The following is a 23,752-nucleotide window of genomic DNA, read 5'->3' as shown; positions in this document are numbered from 1 at the left end:
TCCAGGGTATCCCAGTATAGCCTTTGTTGTCCTCCACACCTTGTTAAGTAAGTTTATAGTTGGGCACTTATAAACAAATGAGTTTGCCTCTAAGACTTCAACTAACGTTCTATGTGGGGCTCCTGCTAGTATTATTCTAAAGCAGTCCTTTTTTTGGGTCTTGGATTCCGCAGCCTGCAATCTGCTGTAGCTGAGACGCCAGGAAATAAATTCTTGGGTGTGGAACCGCCATGCCTTCCTCCCCGACCGGGAGCTGCATGGTGAAACGGCGTATCTTTACTGCGACGGGCAAGCGTACGTTCGTGAATCGGTGTATCTAGTAATTTACATATTCTACGTCAAAATCAACGGAAGCGCCACCTAGCGGCCAGCGGGAAAATTGCACCCTAAGATTTGACGGCACAGGCCATCGTATCTTAGCTAGGTTTAAGTGTATCTCAGTTTGAGCATACACTTAAACTTACGACGGGCTTAGATTCCGAGTTACGTCGGCGTATCTACTGATACGCCGGCGTAGCTCTTTGTGAATCCGGCCCAATGTGTTTTGTTTGGTTTTGGATTATAATTCTGTTTTGTTATATTTGTTAGGTTAGAATAATTTGTTTTCAGAAATTGTTGTATATATTCATTATTTTCAAATCGATTCAAAATTAATTTAAATTAGAAAATGTATTCAAATTTGAATTAAAAAATGTATTTGAATTTGAAATGGAAACATATTGCAAACAAATACAATAAGGTATACAAGTGAAATAAGATAATGATAGGGAATGAGAAGAAAAGAAAAGAACACATATAGCTGTCTTCCGAGATTTATATAATTACATAGTTGGTGAGGTTGAATAAAGACAACAATCCACCCAGTTCAACCTGACAAATTGTGACATTCAAAATCTCAGGTTAAAAAATTTAATTTGAGAAGATGGCTATATTTGTTCTATTCTATTCTATTATTTAGAATTTTTAATATTCTATTCTACTCTTTTATATTCTGATATTTTCTGTTCTAGTCTATTCTATACTATTATTTTATTTTCTGTTCTGTTCTATTCTATTATTTTACTTTCTATTATTTTCTTCTATATTCTATTCCTTTATTTACTATTCTATTCTGTTGTATTTTATAATTTTCTATTATGTTTTATTGTATTCCATTCTATACTATTCTAAACTATTCTATTCGATTATTTCATTGTATATTCTATGCTATAAAAGCAGCCTAAGTACTGTAGGAATCATCTTCTTATTTCAGATATGTGTAAGGGGGGGAACTAATGCGCAAAACCACTCTAACCAAGGGCACTAAAAAACTAATATTATAAATAGATTGAATAAATAAAATATGTATACAGGCAGCAGCCACTACTAAGAGATGCTCACGCACCAGCAATAGTATGAAAAGAGGGGGGGGTGTAATGGCGCTTACCAGTTAAAATAATACGCAAATGATTAATATATGCACAATAACATAAATGACCAGTTAAAATGTGTTTCACTTCTTATTCCTTGAAACCCTCCAAGGATGAAATGTTGTGAGAATAATGAAAATCCAAAATATATGATTGACTAAAAGGTTTCGGTCATCAGATATTTTTCCAAAATTAATTTCCAAAAAACATAATATGTGAGAAAAAATATGAATCCCTTGGTGGATAAAATATCAAACATCCAGTGCAAAAAAATTCCAATAATAAATAAATATGAAAAAATATGCAATATGGATATATAAATAAATATAAAACTGTAAACAAAAGTATATGTGCACAGACCCGTGCTTAAAAATGTGTAAATAGTGTTCAATCAAAATATCCGTGCTTCAATAATAATTCAACAGTGTGTAGTGCTTCAAAACCAATAATCCAAATAATAGTGTTTCCAAAGTGCAAATGTGCTTCCAAAGTAGCTGTGCAGAACAAACACCAGTGTATGGTAGTACAAGCCTCTCACCTTGGGAAAGGCCATGATTAAGCACTAGCAAGAGTGCGAAACTAGTTCGGCTGTCCTGGTTTATGGTTGTGGTGAATATGCATGTTCCTGCTTGAAAATAAAAGACAACTTTTTTGAAAAGTTATTTTGGAGTGCGGCTGTCCATCTCCTTCCTCCTATTGCTATTGGGAAAGGCTATAATGAGCCTATAATGATTGCTGAATAATGGCAAAGCCCAGCAGATATCCCTGCAGATCAGTGTTTCCAGGACAGCCTTCTCTCCAAAATCCCAGCTGCAGGTCTCCCAGGTTCTAGCCAGAATGCTCCCAGCATGGATGGCACTCAATAAAACACATAAGGAGTCCCCATAGTGTAGTATGCAATCATAAGGGTTTTTTAATAAAGGTAATGCACTCACATTTAAAACGGCTAACATTAAGCATAAAGCCGCATGTAGCTAGCAGGCGTGTGTCTCTGAGGTATCCCCGTTCTCGGCCGCGAACGGAGATGACGTCACCGATGGCTCTCCTGAATCTTGACGCGTTACGTGGCAGCCTGACGCCACTTAATCATAAGATGAAGAGCCGTAGATGCACTGGTAACTTTTATAATGCCGCGCTGGGCACACGAACTCAGCAGCATAACAAATTACTAATTCGCTATCATGGTTTAAAATGTATATAGTATTAAAGAAACATCCGCTTGGAATATTGTAAAAACAATTCGCTTAAAATATATATTAACACTGGCATGTCCCTCTAGTCAACAGGAATATGGGGTGTAGAGAGCAAGGAATTGGAGCCCGGAACACAGATCGGGAGAAATGAAGAGCGAATTTCCCAGGAACCAGGATCCCCAAAGGAATCAAGACAGGGAAGGAAGGAATACGAGGACACCAGGAAGGACCCAAGACAATCAACGTGGAATACACGGAAATCAAGGAGAGGATGTAGGGCGGGAACAAAGAAACAGAAGAAAAAGAGATTAATAGGAGAAGGTGTGATTAATATCAGTGGAGTAGAACTCACACAACAGGAACTAAAAGTATTGGATAAAGGCTTAAAATTTTCCCCCGAAGAAAAACTTCAACAAATTTGATGCTTATGTTGATATTAACAAATTTGCCAGAAGCCTCCATATTAAAAAATATATGCTTAATAAACCAGGTGAAGGAATAACTAGAAACATAACTACAGAAAGTGATGTCGTATATAGTAATCTTAGAAATAAATCTGTCTTCAACCCACCAATAAGTAACGAAGGACACATTGAAGCATTTAGGCGAATGGTTTTGAAGGATTTACATGATATGAAAATAAAGAAAATACATGACCCAGGAGATATCAAAAACGAGATCCGGAAACTAGAAGAAAGAAAGGATGTAGTGGTGAGACAGGCAGATAAGGGGGGGGGGGCCATCGTCATTCAATCCAAAGTGGCATATCAGAAAGAGATTGAACGACAATTGAGTGATGGTACCACTTACCTAAAACTACCTGGGAACCCTATAGTTCGGTATAAGGATGACCTGGCCAGCCTTGTAAAAAGAGGAACCAAAAAGGGCCTTTTAAACAAAAAAGAAGGGAGATACCTACAACCATTGGGGTGCAGTATCCCGGTCATATACACCCTCCCGAAGATCCGCAAATCTAGGGAAGAACCTCCGGGAAGGCCTATTGTTAACGGAATAAATTCAGTGGGGGCCAGAATTGGTGAATATATTGATTGGTTCCTCCAGCCTCTAGTTAAAAAGACTGAATCTTATTTGAGGGATACGAAACATTTAATACAGTTATTGGATACAATCTTTTTGGATGGCAACTCCATGTATATGGCTACAGCTGACGTTTCATCCCTTTATACCAGGGCTTTTTTTCAGGGGGAACTTGGTGGAACTCAGTTCCACCACCTTTGGCTCAGACCCTTTGGTGCCTCCTCACCACAATCACTTGTAAACACAGAAGTCTGGTTTCTGTGTTTACAAGTGACAGCTCTGCACTCTGTGTGTAACCCCCTGAACTCTGCACTCTGTATGTTATGCAATCCTGGTATTTAATGCCCCTTTAAGACCCTTCTACTGTTTGTGAAATCTGAACGGGGTCGTGGTTGAGTTCCTGCACCTATTTTCTGATAAAAAAAGCTCTGCTTTATACTATTATCAATCACAAGGAAGCCATACAGGCAACCAGTTGGGCATTGGATGGCCTGAGTGACCTTAAGGATGCACAAAAAAAGTTCATTACAAGTTGCCTGGAATACAGTCTGGATCACAATTACTTTTGGTATGGAAGTGACTATTTTAAGCAAATCTGCGGTATAGCAATGGGCGCGAAATATGCGCCGAGTGTAGCAAATCTTTATATGGCAGAATGGGAAGAAGATATTTTATACAATAGGAAACCAAAACAGCTGCTTTTATAGAAACACTTTATTGATGATATTTTAATTATTTGGTCAGGTGACAGGGAGAGCTTGATGGATTTCGTTTTTTATCTAAACACTAATGAAAAAAATATAAAACTCTCCTGGGAGATAAGCGATGAAAAGATTAATTTTTTAGACCTGGAAATCATCAAAGAAGGAACAAAATTGATAACGCAGACGCACTTTAAAACTGTGAACAGAAATAGTTACCTACCTCTAGACAGCTGCCACCATCCCCCCTGGCTGGACAACATACCAAAGGGACAGTTTTTAAGATTACGAAGAAATTGTACAAAAAATGATACATTTTTAAAACAGGCTGATTTTATTGGAAAAAGATTCATAGAGAAAGGCTACAAACAGGATTTTATTGAGAAAAAAATACAAGATGTCATGGCCCTGGACAGAGATATTTTAATCCAGGACTCTATAAGAAATAATACCTTTCCTGGCGGGGTTCCGCTGATAATGGACTATAGTGTACAACACAAGCAAGTAGAAACAATCTGCAGGAAGTACTGGCATATTGTTAAAGCAGATCGCCATTTGTTATCTGTACTTCCAGAAAAATATATAGGAGGGCCCCCACCCTAAGAGATTTAATTGCTAAAAATGTGTTGGATCCTCCTGAAAAGAAAAGCTTCTCTTTTTTCAATGAAAAAGGCTACTACCCATGCAAGACATGTTTCACCTGTAAACATACGAAAGAGAGTAAAAAGAAAAAATAAACTTTTAGATCAAGTTTTACAGGGAAAGAGTATAAAATCAAAGACTTCATCTCATGTAAAACGGAAGGGGTAGTGTACTTTTTAGAGTGCCCATGCAAAATCCAGTATGTATGAAGAACCAAAAGACCACTCTGGAAACGATTACGTGAACATACACAAAATATAAAAAATGGATTCCCTAAACATAGTTTATCTGGCCACTATGAGCGTTGTCATAACAAAGACCCCTCCACATTAAGGGTATGGGGCATAGAGAAGTACGAACCCCACTGGAGAGGGGACAACAGGGTACAAATAATCAGTCAAGCTGAATCTCGTTGGATTCACAAATTGTGCACCTTGGCCCCTAACGGACATAACATAGAGTTTGACCTTAACTGTTTTATATCAAATTATTTGTCACCATGTTATCTCCCTTATAAAATATATTTTTTAAAGGATATTTATTTAATAATATTTTTTATATTTTCTTATATATTTTATATATTTTAAATTTAATATTTTTCCAATATTTAATCAATATCCTCAATGGACCATTACTGTAACACACTTATTATTCCTTCCCTGCCCACCATTATATTCTCTCCATTTTAACAATTTTAACAATTTTTAGTCCAATGATTTATTTTAATATATTATCATTGCTCTGGCCATGTTAACTATTTGGTTGTGACTCTCCTATTATCCATTAGAGGGGGCTATATTACCATTTGCCTACATTTAATTAAGTTTTAGTTTAAGCAATATGTTTATCCACCACTAGAGGGACATGCCAGTGTTAATATATATTTTAAGCGAATTGTTTTTACAATATTCTAAGCGGATGTTTCTTTAATATTATATACATTTTTAACCATGATAGCGAATTAGTAATTTGTTATGCCGCTGAGTTTGTGTGCCCAGCGCGGCATTATAAAAGTCACCAGTGCATCTACGGCTCTTCATCTTATGATTAAGTGGCATCGGGCTGCCACGTAACGCGTCAAGATTCAGGAGAGCCGTCGGTGACGTCATCTCCGTTCGCGGCCGAGAACGGGGATACCTCAGAGACACACGCCTGCTAGCTACATGCGGCTTTATGCTTAATGTTAGCCGTTTTAAATGTGAGTGCATTACCTTTATTAAAAAACCCTTATGATTGCATACTACACTATACTACATACTACACTATGGGGACTCCTTATGTGTTTTATTGAGTGCCATCCATGCTGGGGGCGTTCTGGCTAGAACCTGGGAGACCTGCAGCTGGGATTTTGGAGAGAAGGCTGTCCTGGAAACACTGATCTGCAGGGATATCTGCTGGGCTTTGCCATTATTCGGCAATCATTATAGGCTCATTATAGCCTTTCCCAAGGTGAGAGGCTTGTACTACCATACACTGGTGTTTGTTCTGCACAGCTACTTTGGAAGCACATTTGCACTTTGGAAACACTATTATTTGGATTATTGGTTTTGAAGCACTACACACTGTTGAATTATTATTGAAGCACGGATATTTTGATTGAACGCTATTTACATATTTTTAAGCACGGGTCTGTGCACATATACTTTTGTTTACAGTTTTATATTGATTTATATATCCATATTGCATATTTTTTCATATTTATTTATTATTGGATTTTTTTGCACTGGATGTTTGATATTTTATCCACCAAGGGATTCATATTTTTTCTCACATATTATGTTTTTTGGAAATTAATTTTGGAAAAATATCTGATGACCGAAACCTTTTAGTCAATCATATATTTTGGATTTTCATTATTCTCACGACATTTCATCCTTCTCATCATTGATATTGATGCTTGGAGGGTTTCAAGGAATAAGGAGTGAAACACATTTTAACTGGTCATTTATGTTATTGTGCATATACTAATCATTTGCGTATTATTTTAACTGGTAAGCGCCATTACTCCCCCCCTCTTTTCATCTTCTTATTTCACTTCACTTTTATACTTGTTAGGGCTGGTCTCCCAGTACTTCCTTCTCTGTGCTCAGGTTGCTCAGCTGTCGGTTAATTGCCAGAACTCATCGTTCCACAACAGTTCGCCTGTTGATCATCTCCTGCTCATTAGTCAAGCCCACAGTTAGCCCCGCCTGGCTATTTAAACTTCCTGATCAATTTAATTGATTGCTTTTGCCTTGGTCAAACATATGTGGAGACTCTCTGCCGTGTTCCTGTTGAAGACTTGCCTGGCTGACATCCCTTCTGGTTCCTGACCCTGTCTGCAGCCTCTGACTACGCTGATCTCTGGCTTCCTGATTTCCTGGCTTGTTCTGGCTACCCGATTTGGCTACCGAACCTGGCAATGTTTTGACTGTTTACCATTTGTGCCATTTTTACAATTTTATTAAAATGTGTGATTTTTACTGCATTTTCTGTCTCCGCCTGTTTCCTGGTTCCTGACAATACTTTATTGTATTTATTGCAATATGTTTTCATTTCAAATTCACTGTTAAATAAGAAAATGTTCATTTTAAAATTTGTATTTATTTTTAACTTCAAATAATTTGCTTTGTTATCATTTATTTCGGATTCCTTTAAATGTTGTTATTATTGTGATTTGGAAATTTGAATACATTTGTAACAAATTTTGATTCATAACTAAACAAAATGCACATGTCTGCAATGTACTCATTTTACGGTTTGGTCTGTGACTTCTTGGATACCTATTAGACTCTCTTGGGCGGTGGTGGCTTCTTGGAGCCTCTTTGCCCATCCATAAAGCCTCGTACACACGATCAGTCCATCCGATGAGAACGTTCTGAAGGACCGTTGTCATCGGTTAACCGATGAAGCTGACTGATCGTGTCAGAACGCGGTGACGTAAAACATAACGACGTGCTGAAAAAAATGAAGTTCAATGCTTCCAAGCATGCTTCGACTTGATTCTGAGTATGCATGGATTTTTAACCGATGGTTGTGCCTACTAACGAACAGTTTTGACCTATCGGTTAGGAATCCATCGGTTAAATTTAAAGCAAGTTGACTTTTTTTAACTGATGGTTAAATAACCTATGGGGCCCACACACGATCGGTTTTAAACCAATGAAAACGGTCCTCAGACCGTTGTCCTCTGTTTAACCTATCGTGTGTACGAGGCCTAAGACTCTAGATTCTTATATAGCTTGTAGGCATTTGACCAGCTGCTCCGTCAAATCTTCTTAGAACATTCGACAGACACCTTAATTAATTCGGATTTTTGGACGAATGCATTTTTTAACAAAACAAAATAAATAAAAACTAATTTCAAGAGTAACTAAATAAATGTATTTTTTGGACGATAACAAAACTCCGAAACAAATTTTCCCCAGGTGTGGATGAGGTAAAAGTCCGACCAATGTTTAACCTCCCTGGCGGTATGATTATGTTTGGAATTTTGTACCAAAAGCGGTACAATTTTTTAAACAAAAGAAAAAGCCGCGCCACAAAAGTCTATTGGATCACACTCAATAAAGATGTAATAGGTCCGTGGTTGATCAGATGGCACATATATGTTCACAGATATTCTGATACAGTCCTTGTAATGGTAGATCCTACATTCCACACCACCCAGTGACACATATGCATAAAGTGACCCTCCACCGGAAAATGGAAAGCCGCTTACCGGAAGGCAAGCGGTTTGGGGCAGGTGGCTATAGCCCAGCCTAGGCCTTTAATCCTCGGATTTTTCACCAGGAGCTCTCCGTCCCCTGAGCGTGATGTCTCAGCACCACCGTTAGAATGTAAATGAAAAAAGACAGGCGCACATAGCGTGACTCTGTGACATACACTTTTATTTAAAAAAAGGTAAAATTATACTCACAAACGAGCATTTAAAATCAGCATAAAAGGTAAATTGCCGGCCGGCATACAGGAGCCCTACTCCTTGTCGTGGTGACGTCACTGCGTGATCCTTCCCAGACGCGTTTTGTCGCTATTGGACGTTGTCAATGGGGGTACAATTTTTTGCATGGAAATTTGGTGATATGTATTATAGGCCTGCAATTCTTAGTAATTACTTATTAAACCTGACCAAACAAGACTCTAGTAGACATCCCAGATGTGATAAATTTGAAACACAAACTCATGAATTATAATCTAACAAATAATACAATTTTATTCAATAATGTAATGAAAAATTATGAAATTTGTCAAACAAAGAAATTTAATAAACATCCTGATTGTGAAACATTTTGAAGCATGGAACTGGACAAAGTCCGACGTCGCAATTAGGACAATGGAACCTTGTTTATTTTCTGACTTTTTTTCTATTGTTATCTCTCTTTGAACAGCAAACCATGCACATCCTGGTAGGTGCTGCCTTTCTTGCGGTTGGCGGTATGTAGTCCATAAAATGACGACCTGTCAGGCGTTCTGGGTTGACAACGTCGACAGCACGTCGTCCGGGTCTGTTCGCAGCTACTGATGGTGTCTGGTGGTTGACAAAAATCTGCTCAGCCACCTTCCAGATAAAGTCAGAATGAACAAGAGGTATGCCACTCTTTGCTCTATAAAGGATATAAGAATTCAAAAGGTATTGTTCCAAAAGATGCCTGAAAATCTTCTTATAATATTTTTTTTCTGTTTGCGCATAGCCGGGTAAAATGTCATTGCCTGATCGGCTCTGTCGACACCTCCCATTGTGTTGTTATAGTCAATCACGACTTGCGGCTTCAGCACATCTTTCCCATGTTTTGTATGGACCATGGCAGTGGAGGTAATGTGCACGGTACTCATGAGACACAATTTCTTCTTGTCTCGCCATCGCATTGCCAGCATCTTACCCTCCTGAAAGGCAACCATTTCTCCGGTTTTTAGTTCAGAATCCGAAAATCCGACAAGAAATCTGTGGATATTTTTCCGACGGAATTTTGGCTCAAAATTGTCCTGCTTACACACAGTCACAAGAAATCCCAACCGTCAATAATGCGGTGACGTACAACACGTACGACGAGTCGAGAAAAATGAAGTTCAATGCTTCCAAGCATACGTCGACTTGATTCCGAGCATGCATAGGACTTTTCTCCGTTGAAATTGCATACAGATGATTGGAATTTCCTCCAAGAACTTTTCCCGTTGGGAAAATGGAGAACCAGCTCTCAATTTTTTTCTTGGCGGAAATTCCAACAGAAAAATTCCAACAGAGCCTACACACGGTTGGAATTTCCGACCAAAAGCTCACATCGGACTTTTACTGTTGGAATTTCCGATCGCGTGTACGCGGCATAAAAATAATATACACTTTTGTGGAGCTAGATGCCGGTTGGATTACACTTACATCATGTGTGTGACATTTTGTACCAAGAAATTGGAGTTGACATTTACCTGTCTGTCTCAGTATGGTAGGAGGTGAACCCATTGTTTGTGATGAAAGACAGCTGTCAGTAAACTTGTGTGAAAATTACTTAAGCGCTAAAATGAATACCGTATTTGCCTGCGTATAAAAGACGACTGGGCGCATAAGACAACCCCCTAATTTTCCAGCTAAAATGTTGGTTTTGGGATATACTCACCATATAAGACGACCCCTCACTGTGCCATTGCCTCACCTCACTGTGCCATTGCCTCACTGTGCCACTGCCTCACCTCACTGTGCCATTGCCTAACTGTGCCATTGCCTCACTGTGCCATTGACTCACTTTGCCATTTGTGATATACTCACCGTATAAGATGACCCCTCACTCTGCCATTGCCTCACCTCACTGTGCCATTGTCTCACTGTGCCATTGCCTCACTGTGCCATTGCCTCACTGTGCCATTGCCTCACCTCACTGTGCCATTGCCTCACTGTGCCATTGCCTCACTGTGCCATTGACTCACCTCAATTTGCCGATCTTCATTCTGTTTTTGCCTGGCAGAGCGAGTCGGACTGCAGGTGTCTATTTTTTAAAATCCGCGTCTCCTCCTCGTCCTGTTCCATGATAGGCAGAACACTCAATTTCCCAGCAGAGCCTGTGTTCAGTGTTCTGCCTATCACAGACGTCCTCTCGTCCGAGGTTGAGGACGAAACAACGTCCATGATAGGCGGATCACTGAGCCTATCACGGAACATCACGAGGAGGAGTCACGGCTTTTAAAAAATGGACGCCCGCAGTCTGCATCCGGCGTATAAGACGACCCCCGATTGTTGAGCCAAATTTTTAAGGATAAAAGGTTGTCTTTATATGCCGGCAAATAAGATAATTAGGTCAAGTGATAATAAAAGAAGATAAGCAAATCATTTCAGCTGCAATCATTCAATGGTGACCTGATACCATAAAATACTATTATAAGACTATTATATATGTCAGTAAACTTTAAAAACATTTTTTGGTCCTCTGGGTAATGATAAAGCGCTGTGACTCCAGTCTATCTGATTGCCCCCCCTGTACTTGTTCCATCTGTCATTTGGTTTTCATTTGGTTTCAATGTTTATGTTTTAATGTTTATAACAAATAATGTGGATTGTTGGAGTTCAGTCGTCTGAATCTTCCTTGTCTTTCTGGTATATTTTGTTTTTCAGGCTCTAGAAAAAACAACGTTTTTTTTCAACCCGATTATTAAAACGGCCTTGCCTACACACGACCGTGAAAAAAAATGCTCTAGCAAAGCGCGGTGACGTACAACACGTACGACGGCATTATAAAGGGGAAGTTCCATTCGGATGACGTCACCATTTAGCTGATTTTGTGTTAGTAAAAGACGATTTGCGCTTTTCTGTCTGTTACAGCGTGATGAATGTGCTTACTCCATTACGAACGGTAGTTTTACCAGAACGAGCGCTTCCGTCTCATAACTTGCTTCTGAGCATGTGTGGATTTTTCACGTTGTTAAAGCCCACACACGACCATTTTTTACAACTCGAAAAATGACAACGTTAAAAATGTCGTTAAAAAATAGAGCATGTTCAAATTTTTTGTTTTGCCCGTTTTTCAGGACCCGAAAAATGCTCTGAAGCCCACACACGATAGTTTTTAATGACATAAAAAAAAGCTTAATTTTTTACAACCCGAAAAATGATCGTGTGTACGCGGCATTATTCCCTGACACACACATTACCCACAGCGGTACCTTCTATCCAGTCCAACAATAACTTACTAACAAATACAAACTCTACCGGAAATGTTGGAGATCTCTCCTTCTGGACACGAGACACACTCATAGCAGCATTTATGAATTGAAGATCCAAACTTTTTTCTGCTGCCGGGTAAACAGGGATATGAACATCGAGATACCGGGATCTGAAATCACATATTATTATTACTATTATTATTCTTTTATAAAAGTGCATCATACCTCATTAGGCTATACAAATAACCCATTCAATACCGGCCACTTTTACCCCCTCCCTGCCCAGGCCAATTTTCAGCTTTCAGCGATGTCGCACTTTGAATGACAATTGGGCGGTCATGCAACACTGGACCCATATGAAACTTTTATAATTTTTTCACACAAATAGAGCTTTATTTTGGTGGTATTTAGTCACCACTGAATAATTTTTATGCTAAATTAACTAAAAAAGACTGAATATCTTGAAAAAAATAATCTTTGTTTCCGTAACAAACATTTCTAAATAAATAATTGTTCTTCAAAAATATAGCCTACAATGTATTGTGATACCTTTCTTTGGTGAGAATAACCCAAATCAGTTTAGTCTGTAAGAAAGTTATATGCCGCGTACACACGGTCGTTTTCTGTGAAGTAAAAAACGACGTTTTTGAAACTTCAATTTTCAAAAACGATGTTGCCTACACACCATCGTTTTTTCACAGTGCTCTAGCAAAGCGAGGTTACGTTCACCACGTTTTTCCATTGAAGCTCACTTCATAACTAGCTTCTGGGCATGCGCGGGTGTAAAAACTTTGTTTGAAACGTCGTTTTTGCTACACACGGTCAATTTCTGTGAAGTAAAAAACGACGTTTTGAAAAACGACACATAAAATTGAAGCATGCTTCAATTTTTTTTGGTCGTTTTTCAGAAGACATAAAACGTCGTTTTCTCCCACACACGATCAATTAAATTGACGTTTTTAAAAACGTCATTTTTTTACATCGCAGGAAAACGACCGTGTGTACGCGGCAATAGAGTCCACAAACTATGGTATATACCGTATTTATCGGTGTATAACACGCACAGGCGTGTAACACGCACCCTAACTTCAAGAGGGAAGTTTCAGGATTTTTTTTTTTACACAGTCCCCTGCATATAACATGCAGGCACAGTTTACCATCTATTTTCAGGGTAAGTGAGTGTTATACGCCAATAAATACAGTATCTGAAAATCGATCAATCCTGTTGTACTGACAGCCAATCTAATTTCTTGAGGCCCTGAAATTCCAGGACAGTACAAATACCCCCACCCCCAAATGACCTATTTTTGGAAAGTAGACAGTCCAAGGTATTTAGTAATTGGCATGGCAGGTTTTTTGAAGTTGTCATTTTTTGGCCCCAATTTTTTGGAAAATAAATGAATATATATATATATATATATATATATATATATATATATATATATATATATATATATATATATATATATATATATATATATATATATATATATATATATATATATATATATATATATATATATATATTGTGACGGTATGCAAGGTGCGATACATGACAATAGGTACATTTCACCTCGCATTCGTTCCTTTATGAGGGAGTGAACCGGAATCCGGTCCGGGTTTCACAGCCTCTGGGGCTGGTTAGGGTTCCGGGCAGGATGTTTGGGTCCACTGAAGTCCACAGTCAGGTGGACTTTAAGGCTTCATTTCCACTGGCGTTTTTACAGCCACTGTTGTTAGGCTTTTTTACAGCTTAAAAACGCCTGTCCATGTTTATTTTGTAAAAAAAAAAAAAAATGCCGCGTTTTTGAGCGTTTTCGCGTGTTTTTGAGCGTTTTTTAACGTCTGGCGTTTTTACAGCTCTACTCTGGAGCTTCAGAACGCCCTGGTCCTGCGTTTTTTTTACAGCTCAAAAACGCCTATGCCATTTGCAGCTCAAAAACGTCTATGTGGGCATGATGCCATAGAATAACATGGACAGGCGTTTTTAAGCTGTAAAAAACGCTCAGAAAAGTGGCTGTAAAAACGCCAGTGGAAATGAAGCCTAAAAGTCCAGGAAGAAAACACAATGAGGTGATGAGGTTTGGAGACTCAGGAGGGAACCTGAGTGTGAGGGGCTCTATGGAAAGTAACTGCAAGAAAAGGTTTGCTTTGCTGTTATTTTGTGGGTGATGGGGACCAGCCCCACACTGTATAGAGAGGAGATCTTGTTTGTTTAGATTAGCACCGGACGGCAAGGATTTTATTTGTTGATTTTGACCTGCAAACCATTTACAAATAAAATCTGGCATCCGCCAGACTTAAAACAAAGTGCCTGCTTGCGGACTGTGATTCAGAAAAGGTGATCCCCACAAGCTAATCCCTCACTATATCTATCTATATATATATATATATATATATATATATATATATATATATATATATATACCGGTATATATTTACACATTATGTTTGCTTATAACAGTGAATTTCCTTGCTATTATCAAGCATTTTACTGAATGATAGGGCCCCAGGCACTCAGCGGAGGCACCATAGGACAATACAAAGGGTGCTCTGGAGAACTTTCAGCAGTTTCCAGCTAACTGACATGAAGCATAACTGCCATAGGAATTGTTTGAGATACAAAGAAAAAAACCCACAGGAAACCTCAGGAGAAATAGAGGCTACTCTGGTAAAAGTTTGTTTTAAACCACTTCAGCCCTGGAAGAATGACCGGGCCATTTTTTGCGATAAGGCACTGAGTTGCTTTAACTGACAATTGTGCGGTCATGCGAGGTTGTACCCAAGCAAAATTGACTTTCTTTTTTTTCCCACAAATAGAGATTTATTTTTCTGGTATTTGATCATCTCTGCGTTTTTAATTTTTTACGCAAAAAACACAAAAAGAGTGACTATTTTGAAAAAAACACAATATTTTGTAATTTTTGCTATAATAAATATCCCCGATTTGATTTTAAAAAGGCAATTGTTTCCTCAGTTTAGGCCGATACGTATTCTTCTACATATACAAAAATCGTAATAAGCGCAAATGGATTGGTTTGAGCAAAAGTTATAGCATCTACAAAATAGAGGATAGATTTATGGCATTCTTCTTCTTATATTTTTTTTTACTAGTAATGGCAGCGATCTGCAATTTTTATCGGTACTGAGACATTATGGCAGACACATCGGACACTTTTGACACATTTTTGGGACCATTGACACTTAGGCGGTGTACACACCATCGGATCTGTCCGCTGAAACGGTCCACCGGACCGTTTTCAGCGGACAGATCCGCTGCGTCCGGCTGCCGGATTTCTGTCTGATGGTTGTACACACCATCAGACAGAAATCCGCGCGTAAACAATACGCGGGGCATGGCCGCGCCATCACCGCGACGATGACGCGGCAACGTGGGCGGCCCTGGAAGGTCAAAGCTTCCACGCATGCGTCGAATCAGTACGACGCATGCGAGGGATGGCGGTCGGTGGGACGTGTCCGGTGAGTCTGTACAGACAACCGAACACGTCCGACGGACAGGTTTCCAGCGGACAGATTGCTTAGCATGCTAAGCAATTTGTGTCCGCTGGAAACTGTCCGATCCGCCGGACAATTGTCCGCTCGGGCCTACACATGACCGGATCGGTCCGCTGGAACTGGTCCGTCGGAAAAGTTTCAGCGGATAGATCCGGTCGTGTGTACAGGGCCTTATACAGCGATCAGTGCTATAAAAATGCACTGATTACTGTGTAAATGTCACTGGCAGGGAAGTGTTTAAAACTAGGGGGGATAACTGTGTTCCCTAGGCGTGTGTTCTAACTGTGGAGGGAATGGGACTGACTAGAGGAGATGAGAGATTGTGGTTCCCAGCTCGTAGGGACTCACAATCTCTCTCTCTCCTCACAGAACTGGGATGTGTGTGTTTACACACACGTCCCTGTTCTGCCTCTCGTGCCCACAATCGCTCATGATCGGTGATCATTGCAACCTTTGCACATGAGCATCAGCACCCCCGCAGTGCAGTGGGCATGTGCGTGTGCCCGCTATCCTGCTTAGAGGGGCCGACGTACAGCTAGGACGGTTTGCGTGATCGTGCCAACCTGCCGCAGTATAATGAAGGCGGCAGGTTGGCAAGTGGTTAAGGAGCACAATATGATGATACTGGAAGAAAAAAGCTGCATGGTCAAGTTGCCAGAAAGAAGCCTTTACTGTAAAGGTTCCACAAAAAAGCCTGGTTACAATATGCCCAACAACACCTTGACACGCCTCATTGGGCTTTTCTGTGGAATTGGTGCAGTAAAGACTTCCTTCTGGCAGCTCAACCATGCAGCTCTTTTTTGTTCAAGTATCATTCAATTTTGCTCCTTAAAAACAACCACAACGTCTTTTTGGAGAGCAGAATGTATTTCGCTTGAGGTTACCTGTGGGGTTTTCTTTGTATCCTGAGCAATTATTCTGCCAGGTGTGGCTGCAATCTTTCTGATCTACCTGACCTTGGCTTGGTATCAAAAGAGCCCCGAATTTTCCACTTCTTGATAACCAGAACGTGTGGTGACGATATAGCGCCACTAAAAATAGCGGCGATATACCGTCTGAATTTCCGCGGAATTGCGGCGGTATTCGGCCGCTAGCGGTGCGGTATTAACCCCCGCTAATGGCCGGAAAAGGGTTAATACCTCCCGCAATGCACCTCCGCAGAGGCACATTGACGGCGGTATTACCGCAGTTTCCCATTGTTTTCAATGGGAAGGAGCAGTGAAGGAGCGGTAAACACACCGCTCCTCTCACCGCTCCAAAGATGCTACTTGCAGGAGATTTTTTTTCTCCCGCCAGAGCATCGCCTCAGTGTGAAAGCCCTCGGTCTTTCACATTGAGAATGCAGTGCAGGAGTTTTTCAGGCAGTATTTAGGCGCTATTTTTAGTGCTAAACCGACTGAAAAACTCCTCAGTGTGAAAGGGGCCTAAAGCTAAATTCCCTATAAATCCTAATAATGAACCTCCCCAGCAAACAATACAAACATAAAACGATCAAGTAATTTCTTACTTTGCCGGTTTTCCACATGTTGGGATTACGCATATTTGGAATTCCTTCCGGCACATAGTCTGGGCCTTCCATAATGGAAACCGTCCAAGTAGAAAACCTTCCTTTATCATTCAGAATCCAGTATTGTAAATGAAGGTCGGAGGGAACTTCTCTTCTTTTGTTAAAGTAGATCTTGTTTCCTTCTCCGTTCATGAAATGAAAATAACTCACATATTTGTGCAGCTTTTTTTTTTATAAAAGACAGAAGAACACACATTATTATATACAGATAAGAGTCCTGGAATTAAAGTCTACTTAGGAAACACAAAGTGATTAGATTCAGGTCTTCCTATAAATGTGAATAGGAATGAATGAATCCGGAGAATCTTATTCTTATTCTTCTTGATTCTCCTGCAATGTTTCCATGTACATCTCTCTGATATGAAAAGATTCCCCTAAATCAATAATCCGGAGAATCATCAACCATTCAATGTATTTCCAGATTGGACAAATCTGTACGTATACAGTTTATCAGGAGGATCGAAAAATGTACATTGTTATGGCTTTTACATTCAAGTTATTGCTTCAAGAGACATACCGTATATACTCGAAGATAAGCAGAGTTTTTCAGCACATTTTTTTGTGCTGAAAATGCCCCCCTCGGATTATACTGGAGTTACCTTCTTGTGCCTGATCTCCAGGACTTTGGGGATCCGTCGCACATGTAGCCCCACTCTTCCCCTACAAGTGTGCAAAGTTTGTTGTCCAGGGGACCTACGGCCAGGGAGCACTGATTTTTCAAACCCGGGCACCCCTTCCATAGACTCCCATGTTAAACGGTAATTTCTCTGGTGACTTTGGGGACCAGGTACTGGCCGGTCGTAGGTCCCCTGGACCTAGACTCCCAGGTTAAATGTCAGTCTAGTCATGGACACAGTGAGGCATGGACACAGTGAGGCATGGGCACAGTGAGTCATGGACACAGTGAAGCATAGGCACAGTGAGGCATGGACACAGTGAGGCATGGGCACAGTGAGGTATGGGCACAGTGAGTCATGGACACAGTGAGGCATGGACACAGTGAGGCATGGACACAGTGAGGCATGGACACAGTGAGGCATGGCACAGTGAGGCATGAACACAGTGAGGCATGGGCACAGTGAGCATTGGCACAGTGAGGCATGGAAACAGTGAGTCATGGACACAGTGAGGCATGGACACAGTGAGGCATGGACACAGTGAGGCATGCACATGGACACAGTGAGGCAAAGTAAGGCACAGCGAGGCATGCAGATGGACACCCTAGGCTTATACTCAAGTCAATATGTTTTCCCATTTTTTTTGTGGTAAAATTAGGTGCCTCGGCTTATATTCGGGTCGGCTTATACTCGAGTATATACAGTAATCAGAGGAAGCTTTAAATGGAGAGATTGGTATTGATTTATTTAAACCATTTAACTGAAAAAGGCAGTTTTGGTGTCTTTTGCAATGATTACAAAGTCCTTTTAGCCCTGCAGATTACATAAACCCCCAGACGTTATCTATTTTCTGAAAGCAGAAAATAATAAAATAGTGGTAGCTCCTATTTTTTATCGGAAAAAGTGTGTCTGATTCCACGCAGAGGAGAGTACAGTGCAGAAAAGGGTAAATAAGAGGGCAGCTGCCCCTACAAAAACACTACCACCTGGGTGGAGTACAAGGTAAGTGAAAAGGGAAAGTGTAGGTGTGGCGCTGCTCCTCATATAATTAACAAACGTAAAAAACATAAAAATAAAATAAAATTATGTCACACAATATTAGTGCAATGATTTAGGAAACATAACATTTCCGTAAAAATACACTAAAGTGAAGCATGACATCAAGTTTTGAACTCATATTATATGTTTTTGGTAAATCTTAAGACAAAAATCTGAAGAAAACCTTATAGTATGTATGAGGTCTAATACATGAATATACTTTGATCTAATCCATTCCATTGTAGCTCTGGTTGTATGTTTAGGGTCGTTGTTCTGTTGGAAGGTGAACTTCCGTCCCAGTCTCAAGTCTTTTGCAGACTCTAATGCCGCGTACACACGATCGGGTTTCTCGAGGGGTGTGAAAACACCACCAAGAAACCCGACGGGAAAACCGAGGACCAGCTTGGTCCCTTTTCCCCGTGTACACATGGCCAGTTTTCCTGAGAGGTTTGCTCTTGGTCGAGAAAACCAGACGTGTGTAGGCTACCTAGCAGTGTTTCCCTATGGCAAACCTGCTGAAAAAAGAATGTGGTTTAAGTTTTCCCATCGTGATTCTCGGCGGTTTTCTCGTCGGGATAACTGCTGGAGAGCCTTTCCAAGAGAAAACATGACAGTTTTCCCGATGAGAAAACTGATCGCGTGTACGCGGCATAACAGGTTTTCTTCTAAGATTGCCCTGTATTTGTCTCCATCCATCTTCACATCAACTCTGACCAGCTTCACTGCTGAAGAAAAGCATCCCCAAAACACAGTTACATAGTTGGTGAGGTTGAAAAATATAAAATATGCCACTCCATCAGTGTTGCCAACCGTCCGTATTTTTACGGACAGTTCGTAAAAACGGGCTCTTTTTTCCCCCATTCGTAAATGTCCATGGTTGCGGAAATGTGCCAGTAAAAATAGCTGAGATCGGTTTGGCTTGGAACTGCGCATGGAGATTGGAGGCAGGGGGTGATGGTGGCTGTGGTGGAACTGCAGAGGGGGATGGAGGCAGGGGGCAATTGGGGCAGGGGGAGATTGGAGGCAGGGGGTGTTAGTGGCAGGGGATGATTGGAGGCAGGGGGTGTTAGTGGCAGGGGATGATTGAAGGCAGGGGGTGTTGGTGGCACCGCAGAGGGAGATGGTTGCACTGCAGAGGCTGGGGGATGGAGACAGGGGTTGTTGGTGGCACCGCAGAGGGGGATGGAGGCAGGGGACGATGGAGGCAGAGGGCCTGAGGGAGATTAGAGGCAGGGGGTGTTAGTGGCAGGGGGAGATTGGAGGCAGGGGGTGTTGGTGGCACAACAGAGGGGGATGGTGGCATCGCAGAGGGTAGGGATGGAGACAGGGGTTGTTGGTGGCACCGCAGAGGGGGATGGAGGCAGGGGACAATGGAGGCAGGGTGTGATTGGAGGCAGGGGGCCTGGGGGAGATTGGAGGCAGGGGGAGATTGGAGGCAGAGGGAGATTGGAGGCAGAGGGAGATTGGAGGCAGAGGGAGATTGGAGGCAGGGGGAGATTGGAGGCAGGGGGAGATTGGAGGCAGGGGGAGATTGGAGGCAGAGGGAGATTGGAGGCAGGGGGAGATTGGAGGCAGGGGGAGATTGGAGGCAGGGGGAGATTGGAGGCAGAGGGAGATTGGAGGGAGAGGGAGATTGGAGGCAGGGGGAGATTGGAGGCAGAGGGAGATTGGAGGCAGTGGGAGATTGGAGGCAGGGGGGATTGTGGCACCGCAGAGGGGGGTGAAGGCAGTGGGTGTTGGTGGTGGCAGAGGGGGATGGAGGCAGGGGGTGATGTGACTAAATAATTAGCCCTTATTATATTGAAAATAACAATAATATGTTTTTTTTTTAACATACAATCTACCTTCAATCACATTACTATTGGCCTAGAGTACTTGTTTGTAGCCTAAATACTGAAATTTGCACCTAAAAATGTAATTTAGTAACTTTTGTGAAACGCCAGTAAAAACATGGCTGTTCCAGTAAATTTCGGGTGTCGTGCCAGTACATTTCAATCTGGTAGGTTGGCAACACTGCTGTGTGTGCCTGCCCATTCTAATGTCTTGCCCTGTCCCTGAGCTATTTAACCACTTCTCGTCCGCGCTATAGCCGAATGACGGCTACAGCGCGAACCCCAATTGCCGGGAGGATGTCAAATAGGTGTCCTCCCCTGCGCACGCTGTGATCACTCAAGTCACTGAGACTCGGGTGATTACAGATCCGACTAAGGGGCCGCCGGTCCCGGTCCCTTACTACGTGATCAGCTGTCGGCCAATGACAGCTGATCACGTGATGTAAACAAAGCTCGGTAATCGTGAGGAGCGTGAGGAGAAAAAAAAGCCGATCACCGGCTTAGGTGCAAGGGACATTGGTCCCGAAGAGGAAGGAGGCACATATGCCTCATGTGCCAATCTAAACCCCCTGCCAGTGCCACCTGTCAGTGTTCACAGTGCCCAACAGTGCCACCTATGAATGCCCACGAGTGGCACCTATCAGTGCCCACAAGTGCCACCTATCAATGCCCACCACCATTGGTGCCAGTCAGTGCCACCTAGCAGTGCTGCCTATCAGTGTCCATGACTGTCACCCATCAATGCCCATCACTGCCAGCTATCAGTGCCACCTATTAGTGCCCTTCAGTGCGACCCACCAGAGTTGCCTATCAGTGCCCACCAGTGTTGCCTATTAGTGCCCACCAGTGCAGCCCATCAGTGCCCATCAGTGCAACCCATCAGTGCAGCATCAGCGTACATCAATGAAGGAGAAAAACTACCTGTTTGCAAATTTTTATAACAAAATTAAAAAATATATAATTTATTTTTTAAAAATGTGTGTCTTTTTAATTTTTTTAACAAAAAATAAAAACCACAGAGGTGATAAAATACCACCAAAAGAAAGCTCAATTTGTGGGAAAAAATAATTAAAATGTCATTTAGGTACAGTGTTGTATGACTGCGCAATTGTCGTTCAAAGTGCATCAGCGCTGAAAGCTGAAAATTGGTCTGGGCACAAGTGCCCAGTAAGCAAGTGGGAGCATCAAAAAATAAAATAAGGAAAATGCTTTTTGCCTTAATATCTACCTAAAATCATATTGCTAATTCCATATTATACTTGTTTGTACCCTAAATAGTGAAATTTGCACCTAAAACTGTAGTTTTGTAACTTTTAGAAATGGCAGTAAAAACTTGGCTGTGCCAGTAAATTTTGGTTGTCGTGTCAGTAAATTTCAATCTGGTAGGTTGGCAAAATTGCACTCCATCAAGTCCAACCTACGTGTGTGCTTGTATGTCAGTATTACATTGTATATCCCTGTATGGTGTGGTCGTTTGGTATGGTGTAGTTTTTTTTTTTTTAAACGATCGATGCTCCCTGCTGTGACTACTGCCCGTGGAAGTGAATTTCACATCCTTACCGCTCTTACAGTAAAGAACCCTCTACACAGTTTAAGGGTAAACATCTCTCTTCTAATTTTAGTGAATGGCCACATGTCTTTTTAAATTCCCTTTTGCAGAAAAGTTTTATCCCTATTGTGGGGTCACCAGTACGGTATTTGTACATTGAAATCATATCCCCTCTCAAGCTTCTCTTTTCCAGAGAGAATGGGCCAGATTCTCTAAGATTCTGCGTTGGCGTAGTGTAAGCCATTTACACCACGCCACCGCAACTTACTGGAGCAAGTGCCGCATTCCCCAAACACTTGCTCCATAATTCGCGGCGGCGTAGTGTAAATGGCCCGGCGTATGGCCGCGTAATTCAAAGGGGGCGGCTTGTATTCAAATTAAGCGCACCCCCGCGCCGATCGAACTGCGCTTGCGCCGGGCGGAAAAAGAGCCCAGTGCGCATGCTCCAGCTCACGACGGAAAACGTCAATGACGCCGACGTGAGCGTCATTGACGTAAAGTCTTATTCGCGGACGACTTAGTAAAACAACGTAGCCGACGGAAAAAGACAGCGCTGACCCGACGCCATACTTAACATGGCATACGGCGGACTGGCGTAAGGTTACCCCTCATATAGCAGGGGTACCCTTATGCTTACGGAAACTACGTAAATGATGACTACGCGGCGCAAATTAGTTCGGGAATCGGCGTATCAGGCTCATTTGCATAGTCAAATGAGAACTGACCGTAAACGCCACCTAGCGGCCAGCGTCGAATTACATTTAAGATCCGACGGTGTAAGTCACTTACACATGTCGGATCTTGGCCGTATCTATGCGAAAATGATTCTAGGAATCACTCGCATAGATACCCGGGCTCAGAAACAGAGATACGACGGTGTTTCCTGAGATACACCGTCGTAACTCTTTTGAGAATCTGGCCCAATGAGTTCAGTGTTTGCAACCTTTCATTATAACTAATGTCCTTCAGACCCTTTATTAGCTTTGTTACCCTTCTTTGGACTCTCTCCAGTACATCCTTCTTGAGGACTGGTGCCCAGAACTGGACGGCATACTCCTGGTACGGCTGGACCAGAGTCTTGTAGAGCGGGAGAATTATTGTCTTATCTCTGGAGTAAATAACCTTTTTAATGCATGCCAATATTATGTTTCCTTTGTTAGCAGCAGCTTGGCATTGCATTATCATCTGCTAGGACTAGAGATGAGCTTTGAGTTCGAGTCAAACTCATGTTCCACTCGAACATTGCCTGTTCGCCTGTTCGGCAAACAACGAACAATTAGGGGTGTTCGCGGCAAATTCGAAAAGCAGCGGAACACCCTGTTAAAGTCTATGGGAGAAATCTAAAGTGCTAATTTTAAAGGCTAATATGCAAGTTATTGTCCTAAAAAGTGTTTGGGGACCCGGGTCCTGTCCCAGGAAACATGTATCAATGCAAAAAAAAGTTTTAAAAACGGACGCTTTTTTCAGGAGCAGTGAATTTAATAATGCTAAAAGTGTAATATTACTTTAAATTTCGTACCGGGGG

General features: G+C 41.5%; 1 protein-coding gene across 1 annotated transcript in view; it reads right to left on the bottom strand.

The window, feature by feature from the left end:
* LOC120939644 (vomeronasal type-2 receptor 26-like) overlaps positions 1 to 17,323 on the bottom strand; it is a 28,443-nt gene extending 11,120 nt beyond the window's left edge. The window contains exons 1-2 of the mRNA XM_040352355.1: positions 17,132 to 17,323; positions 12,155 to 12,278 (exon numbers count right to left, since the gene is read on the bottom strand). Coding sequence (XP_040208289.1) covers positions 12,155 to 12,278; positions 17,132 to 17,323 — 316 coding nt within the window. The remainder of the gene's footprint in view (positions 1 to 12,154; positions 12,279 to 17,131) is intronic.
* Between the last annotated feature and the right edge of the window lie 6,429 nt (positions 17,324 to 23,752).

This window comes from Rana temporaria, chromosome 1 (assembly GCF_905171775.1).
Source record: "Rana temporaria chromosome 1, aRanTem1.1, whole genome shotgun sequence".
Taxonomy (NCBI): Eukaryota; Metazoa; Chordata; class Amphibia; order Anura; family Ranidae; genus Rana; species Rana temporaria.
This window is presented reverse-complemented; position numbering and strand designations above follow the sequence as displayed.